At 30.2% G+C, this 15,207-nt stretch overlaps 1 protein-coding gene across 2 annotated transcripts in view; it reads right to left on the bottom strand.

Moving 5' to 3' along the window:
* Positions 1-15,207, bottom strand: part of LOC143243774 (transmembrane protein 209) — a 60,293-nt gene that overhangs the window by 15,580 nt on the left and 29,506 nt on the right. For both annotated transcript variants that reach the window (XM_076487412.1, XM_076487421.1), the window contains exons 8-12: positions 14,589-14,669; positions 12,050-12,219; positions 8,838-8,900; positions 8,134-8,230; positions 2,394-2,519 (exon numbers count right to left, since the gene is read on the bottom strand). In XM_076487412.1, the coding sequence (XP_076343527.1) occupies positions 2,394-2,519; positions 8,134-8,230; positions 8,838-8,900; positions 12,050-12,219; positions 14,589-14,669 (537 nt within the window). The remainder of the gene's footprint in view (positions 1-2,393; positions 2,520-8,133; positions 8,231-8,837; positions 8,901-12,049; positions 12,220-14,588; positions 14,670-15,207) is intronic.

The following is a 15,207-nucleotide window of genomic DNA, read 5'->3' as shown; positions in this document are numbered from 1 at the left end:
GTCATAATAAAACAAGTACCCCTCAACAATATGGGTAACAAAGTTAATAATAGGATTCCTGGAACTATCAGTTAACTAGATTTAAGACTTTTGTAAACCAAGCTAAAGACAAATTAAAACCCTTAGACATGTTTTTGTGATCACACAATACTGCAAGAGAAATATATAATATTTGAGAATCCACTCTTTTAGTATGTGAACATTTTCTACAACTCCTTTTGAAGAGCCAATGAAATTCAAAAACACAAAAAAAATCATCAAATGTACTGTATGAATTGAACTGATGCAATCAATCTGTTTTACAACTTCTGAGGTTTTTTCAACATTGTTCTCCAGCTCTTTCACTTAAGTACAATTTTTTTTCATCATCTCCTCTTTGCATTGCTGATGATATGAATTATTTTTCTTCCTGTGCATATTTCAGAGATTAAGTTACTTCTTAGTTTTTCCATTCACTTTTAGGTCATTCTATTGTTATTCAGGTCCGACACTTTTCTTTGAAGTCAGCTTTGTTGTTTTTTTCTATTCTTGGAACATGATATTTTGAGTAGGCATCCTAATCTTACTTCAGTAACTCCTTGCACATAGTGACCTTGGTTTCTCCTCACATACACTGATATAATCACACACCAGCCTCTATGCAACAAATAATATAACATTCTGGGACAACAAAGGACCTACTGATCCATCTTGGGTATCCCATCCTCTAAACTAAAGCTATTATTAAAAATCTAAAACAACCTTAAAATGAATCCCTATAATTCATACACTCAGCAAGCTTTCTCTTAAGCTCACTTAAATCTACTGGTTCCACAACATTAAATATAAAAAAAAATGATGCATCACAACTACTACAATTGTAAACACCTTAATCAGAACATTCCTAGTTTTTGCTTTATTTCAAGAGAAAACAATTTGAAAGATTTCACCCTCTTCTCATATGACAACCCCTCCATTATAGGTACCATTCTAGTAACCTTTCTCGAACCCCTTCCAACAATGCAATGTTTTTCCTATGGTAAAGAGCACAAAACTGAACCAGGACCTGTACAATAAAATTATAACTTCTTTAGACTTGTATTCAAATATATCTATAGATAAAACCGAAAATCCTACCTGCCCTACCACCAGCATGGCTTAGATGGCTCTAGATACTGATCAACTATTACACCAAGATACTTTTCTTTCATGACATAGTTAAGGTTATTCCTACCCAAATTATAATTTGAATTATGATAACCCACATGCATTTATTATAATTAAAACCTATCTGCCATTTATCCATCCAACTCATTAAATGATCTAAATCCTTTTTGTAAATCAACAGATCCTCCTCATAGCCAACAATACCCAAGACCTTATCACTTGCACATTTAGGTAACTTACTGACAATTCGTTCATCTATGTCCATGACTTATTAACTTTCCTCTAATCAGTTATCATTCAACACACTTTCCTACAATAACATTAACACTTCAACACATTGTTCCTGGCTTAATGCAAACATACTATAACCACAGTAGGCCTAGTCCCACCATTTGCATTAGCAGAACTGTATGTCTATCAAAATATGCTAAACTCTATTTTGTACTCCTAGCCCAGGCAACAGACCTAGACAGAACAAATGCATGCAAACTTAATCTAGCACTCCCTGTTTCATGTAGGTCTACATAGAATGAATACAAAGTGCTTTACTGCTATTAAGCATAGGTGCACTGTGGAAGAAACCAAAAGTTGCAAAAAAAAGATACAACATCAATACCCACAGAAATCATATTTAAGACCTCAAAATCCAACACCCGAGAATTTAAAATTTTTCAAGTCTTTAAAAAATACAAAATTCAATTTAATACTTTTTAGAGACTGCAAGAAAGTGTGGAAGTAGAAAGGTTATAAAAAAGAAATATGGGAAAGATGTTTGTATGAAGTTGACCAAAAATCATGGATAGAACAGTGGCTGAAGCAGAATTAAAAGTAGTTTTGGAAGTATTCCAACTTTGAAAAAATATTTGGGGAACATCCAATATTTCATTACTGTTACAATCCATTAAGTTATAAATATTTGCAAAACCTTCTACAAAGAGATATTTGTAAATTCTACCATGCCATACTGACTGTTGATTTTCTGAAGTTTTTACTCTCTTAAGGTCAAATTGTTTCATTAGTACAGTATTAAACCATCAAAAAAGCATAATAAAGCTGTTGAATCATAGGTTTTACAATAAGTATTTTAAATAATTGTTCCAACTGCTATGTTTTACACAGAAAATATTAATTTTTTTTTGAAATACATTATACATTTTAAAATCACAATAATATGAAAAAAAAAAAAAACCTACATTTACCATTTGTAGAATGGTTTATGGTAATGAAGAACCAAAATAAAAACAAACCTTTTATTCTTTGCACCAAATAATCTTGGTTAACTGTGAGGTCTAAATATGGCAAAAGTGTGGCTAATTTTGGCACATGCTGACCTTTAGTCAGTGCTACTTGGCGCAGCGTAGAAAAGCTCACATCTAAGGATATAAACAAAACATACAACTATATACTTTGTATTTCAGTATTTCTTAGACATGCACTCTATCTAACCACATACAGTTTTTCCTTACCTTACTTGTGTCTATACATTTTGTAAGGATTCCTTATTTCCAGGCACTATATTGAAAGAAAACTGTCTGATGACACCAAATGCTGTTCAGCATTTCAAAATATAGTTGCCACTACCTCCCCTCAACATCTTTGCACAGAACAAATTTGTCAATAATAATGATTTTAAATTACTTTCCAAACCAATATTATCTTATGGAAAATATTCAAGATGTAAATATTCATAATTTTATATTCACAGACCATGGAGACATGATGATTGCCAAAGTTAAGCCAACATTATAAAGGATACTGCAGAAAGAGGAAAAGGTAAGAGATATGTAACAAGAAATCTCCTACACAGTAACTAATTTTTCTACACATTTTTTCATAGTACACTTCACTGTCCATCATGTGCTACTGTCAAATGATGTTGTGTATATTACAGGTGCATGACTATGTTGACATTGTTCCAGAATCTGTATTGAACATTAGTTAGGTGCAGATGAAGATTTAAAGACCAAATATCAGTTATCTTTCTGCAGTAGATTAAGGATCTTTAAAAATATTTCTTTGCAACATTAAAAACTGAAAACTTACATAGTATTAAAACCTCATGCCAATTTTATTCATACTTTGTTTTTAAAATTCCAGCTTCTACTTAATTTATTAATGTAATAAAATATCAATGTATGAACTGTTAGAAATTGTCGTCATTTGTAAGGTATATGGTTTCCAAGTATGCGAACTCTTTAGATACTAAATACACATTCAATTAGTAAGCTGGTGAAAAGGATAGCTTGAATCAGAACCAGAGTCAGAACATTATCTTATATACTTACTGTTGATACACCTACTGATACAAGTTACCAGTTTTATGTCTATCAGTGTAATTCACCAGTTTAAATTTCTCGCTATGGGTAGGTTCAAAGTACACATCACAATTTTTTTTAGAGTTACATTCAAAATTTAATTAAACTTCTTTATTGTCTTTGTATATGAATAAGGTTGGCATCAAAATATAGTTAAGAAATCAGATTTTAATACATGTTTTAAGTTCTTAATGTTATAAAGAAACACTTTAAGAAATCCTCAATCTCCTTTAGTATGAGAACTGTGATATTTATTCTCTAGGTCTTCCCTCATCTCCAAATTATCTATATTCCTTCCAAGAAGATAAGAATTTATTGTAAATTACACATTACTATACAGATGCTACCAGGTAAGCATAATTATTAGTTTGTGGAGCCATGAACTAGAAAAATAAGACCAACATGCCACACCTATCTGTTACATCCTCTCTTTCAGAAACGGTTAATACTTTCTGTTAGCATTTTGTACAATATAATTTATAGCTAATGTAAAGACAAGGTTTAATCTATCAAATGGCATATTATATTGCATTGGTTTCTGTACAAAAAACTTGTCTATGTTTCCTTCAGTTTGAAAAATTCTTTTAGAAATTTTATCATAGAGATAGAGAGCCAGATAAATTAAGATAGCTACTGAATTTTGTATGTGTTATAATTTTGTGTACTTTTGTGCATTACTTAATTAAATAAAAATCATTTAGTATACCATTAATTCAAACAAGAAGCTTAACTTCATCAACAGTTGGCAGTAAAAAAAAGACGACTTGGGTAGGAACTTTATTTCATGTTTTCATAAATATTCATCATTATTATAAATGTAACTAAAACGTAAGGATTAGAAACTTGTTTTAAAAATAATTATGATAACAATTATCTATGGAGTCTGTTCACAAGCAGATTCTGTATTACATAATTCAGTATGATAACATGAGCTACACAATCATACAGTGATTATTAGTTAGACTTGGTTCATATAGTGATAAAACAAAAAAGTACATTGTTTAGGATAAAAAGACAGTTTCATGTTAACACTTGCAGTATTTTTTTACGGTGTTTATGAGGTTAGTCAAATTGACTGAATGCATGTAGAGTTAGGGTAGAGAAAATAACAGATAAAATATAAAGTTTTACTGAAAATGTTTATTTAATTAAGAAGTGTAAAGTGATTATCAAATGAAACTTAACAATTTTCAAATAAAATTATTTTTAATTTAAATATGAAAATTACTTTGTACTTAGACCAGCCAACACTCTAACTCCATACTAGCATAGACAAGTTTTAAGTGTAAATACTTAATTAAAATTTTGATTTTTTTTGTATATAAAAACCTGCCAAATTTCATGAAGATACATAAAACATATTAAAAGTTATAGCACAGAAACTGATGGTTGAGGGAACTTTTCAACAACACTCACCAATAACTTTTATCTAATGAAATAGTAGGCTTCAATTATTACTCACCAATAACTTTTATCTAACAAAATAGTAGGCTCAATTATTATTCAACACCAACTTTTATCTAACAAAATAGCAGGCTTCAATTATTACTCAACACCAACTTTTATCTAACAAAATAGCAGGCTTCAATTATTACTCAACACCAACTTTTATCTAACAAAATAGTAGGCTTCAATTATTACTCAACACCAACTTTTATCTAACAAAATAGTAGGCTTCAATTATTACTCAACACCAACCTTTACCTAAAAAATTGTAGGCTTCAATTATTACTCGCCACCAACTTTTATCTGACAAAATAGTAGGCTTCAATTATTACTCAACACCAACTTTTATCTAACAAAATAGTAGGCTTCAATTATTACTCAACACCAACTTTTATCTAACAAAATAGTAGGTTTCAATTATTACTCACCACCAACTTTTATCTAACAAAATAGTAGGCTTCAATTATTACTCACCACCAACTTTTATCTAACAAAATAGTAGGCTTCAATTATTACTCACCACCAACTTTTATCTAACAAAATAGTAGGCTTCAATTATTACTCACCACCAACTTTTATCTAACAAAATAATAGGCTTCAATTATTACTCACCACCAACTTTTATCTAATAAAATAGTAGGCTTCAATTATTACTCACCACCAACTTTTATCTAACAAAATAGTAGGCTTCAATTATTACTCAACACCAACTTTATCTAACAAAATAGTAGGCTTCAATTATTACTCAACACCAACTTTTATCTAACAAAATAGTAGGCTTCAATTATTACTCAACACCAACTTTTATCTGACAAAATAGTAGGCTTCAATTATTACTCACCACCAACTTTTATCTAACAAAATAGTAGGCCTCTAATTATTACTCAACACCAACTTTTATCTAACAAAATAGTGGGCTTCAATTATTACTCAACACCAACCTTTATCTAACAAAATAGTAGGCTTCAATTATTACTCACCACCAACTTTTATCTAACAAAATAGTAGGCTTCAATTATTACTCAACACCAACTTTTATCTAACAAAATAGTAGGCTTCAATTATTACTCACCACCAACTTTTATCTAACAAAATAGTAGGCTTCAATTATTACTCAACACCAACTTTTATCTGACAAAATAGTAGGCTTCAATTATTACTCAACACTAACTTTTATCTAACAAAATAGTAGGCTTCAATTATTACTCAGCACCAACTTTTATCTGACAAAATAGTAGGCTACCTTTACCTAAAAAATTGTAGGCTTCAATTATTACTCACCACCAACTTTTATCTGACAAAATAGTAGGCTTCAATTATTACTCAACACCAACTTTTATCTAACAAAATAGTGGGCTTCAATTATTACTCAACACCAACTTTTATCTAACAAAATAGTAGGCTTCAATTATTACTCAACACCAACTTTTATCTAACAAAATAGTAGGCTTCAATTATTACTCACCACCAACTTTTATCTGACAAAATAGTAGGCTTCAATTATTACTCAACACCAACCTTTATCTAACAAAATAGTAGGCTTCAATTATTACTCACCACCAACTTTTATCTAACAAAATAGTAGGCTTCAATTATTACTCACCACCAACTTTTATCTGACAAAATAGTAGGCTTCAATTATTACTCAACACCAACTTTTATCTAACAAAATAGTAGGCTTCAATTATTACTCAACACTAACTTTTATCTAACAAAATAGTAGGCTTCAATTATTACTCAACACCAACTTTTATCTAACAAAATAGTGGGCTTCAATTATTACTCAACACCAACCTTTATCTAACAAAATAGTAGGCTTCAATTATTACTCAACACCAACTTTTATCTGATAGAATAGTAGGTTTTAATTATTATTCTTGCAGTGCATCAATAACCCCAAAATAAACAAAATTTGTGGTAGGAATTAACGTTTGAAAATCTTTCAGATCTTAGAACTAATTTCTGGGTCCTGGAAGACAATCAAGAGTGGTCAGAAGCTCTTGCTGCATATTAAGAAATTAAGTGCCTAACTAATCTGTAGAGAGCTGCTTGACTTAGAAGATGGGATATGAGAATTTAGGGAGAAGGTTCGATGGATATGCAATGTTTAGGAATGTGCTGATAAAGCCATGGAGGGTCTGTCATTTAGCAGCAGGTATGGAATATGTGGATAGCAGAGATGTCATCAGAGAAGGAGCAGGGAAATGGAGACAGAGTGAATGTGATTTAGTTTTGTGAGATTTCATAAAAGAAATTTTATTAAAGTTAGGGGATTTTGAAGAATTTTGATAATAAACTCTGATTAATTAGTTATAGTGTTGGATGCTTGTTTTCACTCAAAAAGGCTGCAACTGTGCAGTGATTGCAATTAAACCTTTAGTGTATACCTTTGACAAATCTTACTAGGTGTCTGTCTGTGTTTTATGCTAGTGTTTTGGTTAGTATTGAGAATGCTGTTGATTTCTAGGTGATTTTCTCAAGATGTTCAACAGGCTTATGAGTCTATGTGTGTTTAGTTCAAGTCTTTCATGAGGATGACTTTTATAATCGTGGACTTCCATACTGCTGAATAGTACGTGGAAAAATAATGATACATTACATACGGAGGCTGGGCGTTTAAGTATATTGTCAGAAATGTTTTTGATGATGTTGGTTGTGTTATTTATGTGATCTTCACCTGGAGCTGTACGTTTGAGTATTTTAAGGATGATTTTTATTTGTGTGAGGGTTTGTGTATGTGCAGTAGTTGTAATGTTCGTGTAACGTGGATAGGTCTATTGGGAATGAAGAGTTAAATATGGTGTAAATATGTAATTAATAATAGTGTTGGATGTCAAAAGTAGAGCCCAAATTCAGGAGAAGGTTTTTTTAAGGAAATGGATAAAAACTAGTAATCCTAAGATTCAGAGTCCAAGAATGCCAAGTATAAGGCCATTGTCAGCCCATAATCTGTAAAACTTTGACGTACATTTTCTTGTAGTTTCTTCTAAAATTATAAGTTCCTTTGCAAATGTCTTTGCTTATCTATTTCCACACACACTTAATGTCAACATGTAACCTTTAAACAATGGTACCAAAGTCCCTCTTCATACTTATAAAGCTGAGAAAGAGAGGACAAGTTGCTTAACATTTTACTATCTATTTTATAGCAGAATTTAAAATGCATATTAGTAAAACTGTTTAAAAGAACAGTTTATGGCTAGATTGGTGAAGAACTTTGACTCACCTCCAATCTGCAATTCTGCAGAGCCTAACCTCCTAAGACTTTCATTAATATTATCTATTTCTGTAGCCAGTTTCCTCAAGATTGTTTGGGTCAGCCACTAATGATTATAGAAGAGTACCGTGTTAAGAAACATTACAAATCAATTTAAATTCATTCATTAAAATGATTGATTTATCAGTATATTATTTTTCTAGTTAAATCATATTTTCGTATGGGTATTAACACTAATTCTACAATGTGTTCTACTACAATCTTTTCTGACTTTCACTTAAAAACAAAATTAGCTATATGAACTAATAATTTTAGTTTTACTTCTAAAGAAATTTATAAATTTACAAATTCCAAAGAGAATCAATAAATTTTAAAATATCATAATAAAGTCCCAGAAAAATTGCAGTAAACGTCCAGTTAACAAAGTTACAAAAAGAAAAGCACTAAACTTTCAAATAAAATTAATATAGTAAGAAATGTAATAAACACCAAGTTAGCAAAGTTATATGAAATAATGTTCAAAATAGTAAGCGTTAGTGAAAAATGTCTGATGCTAAAGTTCACCCTTCTTTCAACATGAAGTCTAGATAATAGTTAGATACAAGAACAAACTTTTAGTCTCGGAAGATATAATAAAGAAATATCAGGAACGTATAACTTGTTAAGATGCATCCTTGTAACTTAAATATATGTTAAATGTTTAAAAGTATAACCTTTCTCAGGTTTTCTACCCATACGTTAAGCTGGTTCTCTGTTATCTTCAACCTGCTGAACACCTGTAAAAGGGTTAATACCACATATTAACTTGATAAACTAAATACAGAAACAAAATCCAGAAATAAGGATGTACACTAAAGACATCATTTCTTTGAACTATAAGGCAAAGATTTTTAAGTTACATAAAATTTAAGTGTTTCTGTTAAAGAAGATTCATACTGGTGTTCCACTTAATACATGACATATGGTACAGAATACTTAGAAAGTGTATATACGAATTTTTTATACGAAATGTAATCATATTTATTCATTTTTTGTTTGATTTAATCATGTTTTTATTATTAAGTTCATTAAATACAACTATGGTCAAAAGAAGTTCTTTCATATTTTCTCTTTATTAGTAATCATACCAAATCAGGTAAATTGCAAAATAAATTAACAGCCAAAGAATGTAAATAAACAATGAAATATACATGAATAAAAATATTTCTGCTATCATAGCATATGAACATCAATACTTTTGGAACAAACTACAGAGGTTAAGTACATTTCATTAAAATGACATAAAACCTCATCAAGTTGTTACAGTCTATGTTAATCATGCTTCATTTGACAATATCAATCGTGAGTCCTGTATTGTAGTTTCTACTTGAAAAGGCACCATCACAGAACTATCACGACTAAAGCACATCATATTTCCCTTTAAACTTTCAGTAATCAAGCTGTCATATGAAAATTGTGGTTTCACAGCATCCATTTAAACAGTTCAATCACCTAGAAATACAAAGGCATTGCAGGAGTAGCATGAATACCCATTTCATTTTCCAAATGCTTGAAGTATGGAATACTTGAACTGATGTATGCATGACCCACATTTCTTTCTCATATGAAAATCCTTCTTGTTTATGTTGTGTACTGTTGACTTATTTACTCATGAATTCTCATCTTTTATATGATGCTGCATTTTGCTTACCACAAAAGTGGTTTGACTTGTTGCAGGCCTTTTTCTGAAAAATCCTGGTGGCTCAAGTTGATTCATATTGCTTAGTTTTCTAATACTATCAAGCACAAGAGATAACCCCCTCTTAGAAATTCTAAATCCATACTATGCACATACCTTTATTATTTGAATGTATGTCTATTTTGTTTTAGAATTGTCTATTACATACCCTTTGCATAAGTAATCCATTTCAGTAATATTACTATACCTAAAAAATTATAAAAGTAAAAAGTAGTTCTTATATATGTAGATTCACCATGGCTTTTTATCAGTTGTGGTTGTCATTTGATCTTCTGACTTGCACATTCAAAATTGTTTTCATAAAATGTTCCCAGCTCTTTACAATCTATGTACCTCTCATTTTGTTGAAATTTACAATTTCTATTTTTATGAAAACACAAGAAAATGCATATTCATTCTTAATGTTTTATATGATTATAAAATATGTACTTGAAACTATATGGACCATGAAAACTTAACTACCAGGAAATTTCTCTTATGTGCTTATTTACGTACTCTGGTGCAAACTGAAAAAATTAAAAAAAAAATGGTACAAAATCAAAATGATAATTTTATTTTAAACAAGTTAATATTCACTAGGATTCATTACAAAGAAACTGAACCACAACAGTGAGTTCAAAGTATATCATTACAGAATATACTTTCAGTTAATCAACATTAACAAACTGAATCACAATACTGTTTAAAAAAACAAGCTGTGTCATGAGATCACCAGAAAGAAAATAAACAACATGCAGAAGTTTTCTCTTTTTATCCTTCTTCAACTTCATTAGGGTTCAGTCTCAACTAATATTCTTTTTACAGCTGTATAAGTTAGTTCTCAGATCTTGTTAAGCCTCACTTTTCACTTTGTATTGCTTTATATGATTGCATACATTAGTTTCCCATCATTTTTGAATCTCACTTTATTTTTTTATGCCTGTATAAGTAGCTTCCCATCGTTGTTAAGCCTCTCATTTTACTGTTTTTTTATGTCTCCATTAGATAGTTTCCCATCCTTGTCAGGCCTCACTTTTCACTCTGTACTGTTTTTTTATGTCTCCATTAGATAGTTTCCCATCCTTGTTAAGCATCACTTTTCACTTTATCTTTTTTTTTTTTTTTTTTGATTGTGCAAGTTAGTTTTCCATTTTTGTTATGCCTCACTTTTCGCTTTGTATTATTTTATATGGTTGTGTTTCCCATCATTGTTGAGCCTCATCTGGCTACAGTTTTCAGTGTGCAATTTTCTATGGCTATACAAGTGCACATTTCCAATCCTTCTTGAGATTCACCATGTCTCAGTTTTCATTCTGTTGTGATTTTTAATAACTGAAAGACTATGACAATGAATGTTAAGGAAGCTGCATTTATATATCATTGATATGTGATAATTTCATGATTTCTTTCTGTTGATTGTAAAAAAAAATTTAGGCAAACATTTTGGAAATTTTTGTGGGTTCATATTAATTAAATTAACTGATTGTTTTTGGAGCCATCAAACATTAAGAACCATTGTAAGAAAAGTGATACATTGTATTCTCTATTGTAGATATTTGTTTATAGTTATTTTCTTTTAAAAAATGATTATACTAATAAACAAACAATGTCCTCACTATTTACTTTGATTTATTGTTTATTAATATTATACATTTATTACACAGATTATTAGCTTAATAGTTATGTTTTAGAACTAACCTAAAGCTGGCTGAACAGTGTGAAATATTGGTATTATGGTAAAAAAAAAAGCGCAAAAAGCAAAACAAACAAACAAACAGTAACAGTGAGGACACCTAGCTGATAAAATATTGTATTTTAATCATTACAAAAAAACGTATTCAATTCATTATACTGATGGCCAGGTTGAGTTTTGTACATAGCTTACTCTGATTACAAATTATTACTTCCTTTATGTTCCTAAAAATTCCATAATTTACAACTTTAAATTTGCTAGATTATTGATTATTATTATTATTATTGAAACATTATATTGTAAGAGGAAAATATGTAGCTGTACAAGTAGTGTATGTCTGCAAAAAGTAAAGTTAGTTAATATGATCATGATTGAGAAATTGTTTGTTTTTAGATAATACTTAGCCATTATGGATATTATATACACACATAATCAATACCACCTGGCAACAGTTAATTTGGAGCACAAAATCAGTGGATTTCTTCATGTTGGGAAACAGAATCTATTTTACTTACTCCATCTCCAGACAATCTTGTTGGTGAATCTGGATTATCCTTAGAGGAACCTGAAGACTGTGTAGATCTTGTTGCTGGTTGATACTGATACTTCCTTAACAGGTGTGTGTAATCTGTTGGGCTTCGTTGATAAAACATGTAGCTACCTCCTCCTGCTGTGTCCACTCTCACTGAGGTAAAATGAAAAACTACATGGAACTTTGCTGATAGTACCACAATGAATGATCTTATAAATGACAAGTAGAATTCAAGTAATAAGTATACACACACACACATACTAACTATTCCACCTGAATCTTTTATCTAATTACATAGTAAGAACAAGAACCACACCATTCTTCTTAAAACTGTAAAATCCTCAACTCCAAAACAACAGATTACAAATTCTCTATTAAAGAAAGCCTTTCCATTTTCAATGATCACCCAGCACTAAATAATAACATTAGTTGAACTCTGTTGTGATTATTCATTTCCAGTTTAAAGTTTTAACATTTCCTCAAACATGTGGTGGTTTAAATTTGTTTTATCCTTTCCTCACAATGATTTCTCTTAACTATGTTATTAAACATATGTCTGTCATACATTTTATCATTCATTCTCTTACACTGTTTAAATCTGAGTTCATTTTAATGTCTATTTGTTCAAAACAACTTAACAGCTAATGTTGTCTTTGGTAAATGGAATGATGCCAATTAATTGTCTGAAGTTTTAATGATGAATATAAAATTTTAAATAATTCCAAAACATCTGTGAATAATAGTTTTTTGGTATTCCCACATTTTAAACATTTATTTGGGTAAAAACATTAACACAAGAACTACAAAATAAAAGCAAATAAATATTTTTGTATGTCAGCATTTTGTTTCATAGAGCATTAGACCTTGTTTTCATTTTGTCATGCAGTTTATCAGAGTCTGGCTGTGGATATTGTCACAAACTTTCTTTACTAGCATTACCTTCCAACCTTCTTAAACAGATAGTCTAACGTTGAAACAGAGCTCTTGAAGTGTCAATTATATATATAGAACTTGGATATTCATTTAGTTATACATCTAATGATGTTATTTTCACTTCTAATTATGAATTAATTAAAATGGGGCATAAGAGTAGATGCTATCCTTTCATTTTGTTCTTAAGGGATCTTAAGATGTTGAAGGACTGCCATGTATCACTGAATATTGAAGAAAACTTTGGTGAAGTGAGAATCTATGTTAAAAAATACAGCTTTGTTTTTATAACTACACTTCTGGAAAAAAATCTTATAACATCTCAAGAAGAAATTCAAGTTTTTATTCAACAAGGAAAGCATACAGTTTAGTTACATAAATATCAGATAACAGAAACCAAGGAATATTCTTGAACGAGCAACATTATGTGAAGAAGTTTATAAAATATTAAATGACAGTAAAAATAAATCTACAAATCAAACACAACTGCAAATAAATTTTAAATTTCCAACTATGAATGTATGCAGAGATACAACGTTACTGGAGGCCCATGTTTGAATAATACTTGTTTTACTTAACATTCACAAACAGAATATTTGTGTTAAACAAATAGTTTCAAGTACTGATAACCATAAACTACACAATTTATGTTGAGACCAGATATATATATTTTATATCTACATGTTCTCTAAACTGATGTCTTTCAAAACTAATTAATCCCCTTCTATGTTTAAATGCAACTATTTATGATCAGGTTGATGGGTGTTGCTATCAGAAGTAAATATGCATATGCTATCACTAACAGGTGTTTCAGTGTTTAACACTCCTACGAAAAGTGGGACCTAATAGGCCCCAGAGCAACTTGAAAGGTTATTAATATTAGGCTAATAATTTTGTATTTAAATGAAATTGCCATTTAAATCTATTAATGAATGGATTAACGAGATTCCCACTGTCCCTATCTACTATCTAGCGAAACCACAGCCAGGGGAACGGGCTTGGAGAAATCAGGACTAGAAATGTCTTTTTGTAGGAGTGTTAAGAGATTTATCAGTAGAGCTTTAGAAGCTATTTTATATTACTGAAAGATATGTTCATGGCTCAATTACTGTTTTGAAAGGAGTAAAGTTTACTACTGGATGAAAACAAGAGCTTAAATCTATAACTAGTAACAAAGTAGTCACAACAGAACAACTATAACTGGTAACAGAATAGCCATAGCAGAAAAACTGTAACAAGCAACAGAATAGTCATAATAGAACTATAACTAGTAACAGAATACTCATAGAACAACTGTAAATAGTAACAGAATAGTCATAACACAACTGCAACTAGTAACAGAACAGTCATAACACAACTGTGACTAGTAACAGAACATTCATAACAAAAAAATTATAACAAGTAAAAGAATATTCACAGCACAATTATAACCAGTAACAGAATAGTCTTAACAGAAAACTATAACTAGCAGCAGAATAGTAATAGCACACCTTTAACTAGTACCAAACAGTCTTTAGCAGGACCATGACTATATATACGAGAAAGTTGGACTTTACAGTATATAGGTTCTTAATACAAACAATATAACTTACTCATATGTGCACGTTGTTCTCTGCTTTCATATTCTTTCAAATATTCATCTAAACTTTTAGCATCAGAAATTTCTTCTTGCCCTGTTGAAAGAGAAACATTTTATCATTTACAATTCATAAACAGCAAAACGTAGTCTCATTCCAAAACTAAATATTCTTATGAAAACATAAAAAGACAAAATTTTTGAATGATTATTGTGGAAAGGGATGTACACACGAGTTGAGCAAGTCTAAAGAGAATATACCCTTTCTATACACATCTTGTGAAGAGTGGTGTATGAAGAATGTTTATAATATATGTATATTGTTAAAAAGTGGTCTGTAAAAACACATCTGTAATATAACTCATGAAACAATATATTTCTCATGATTAGTCTTCAACATAAGCATGTTGTTGAAGGTTCTCTGAAACAATCAGTTTAACTTTCTCAATGTGGGCTCAGTCTATATGACTAATCACATGACCTCCTTTTACATTTAATACTTCTATCTCTTTATATAGCATGCATATTTCCACAATATTTGGCAGTCTTTCAGTCAATATTGTAAGCCTTTCATATGTAAACAATATTTTTTTAGTGAAGTATTTTAATAAATTAACATACAAGTATTTGTTTTG

This window comes from Tachypleus tridentatus, chromosome 1, assembly GCF_004210375.1.
Source record: "Tachypleus tridentatus isolate NWPU-2018 chromosome 1, ASM421037v1, whole genome shotgun sequence".
NCBI classification, from domain to species: domain Eukaryota; kingdom Metazoa; phylum Arthropoda; class Merostomata; order Xiphosura; family Limulidae; genus Tachypleus; species Tachypleus tridentatus.
This window is presented reverse-complemented; position numbering and strand designations above follow the sequence as displayed.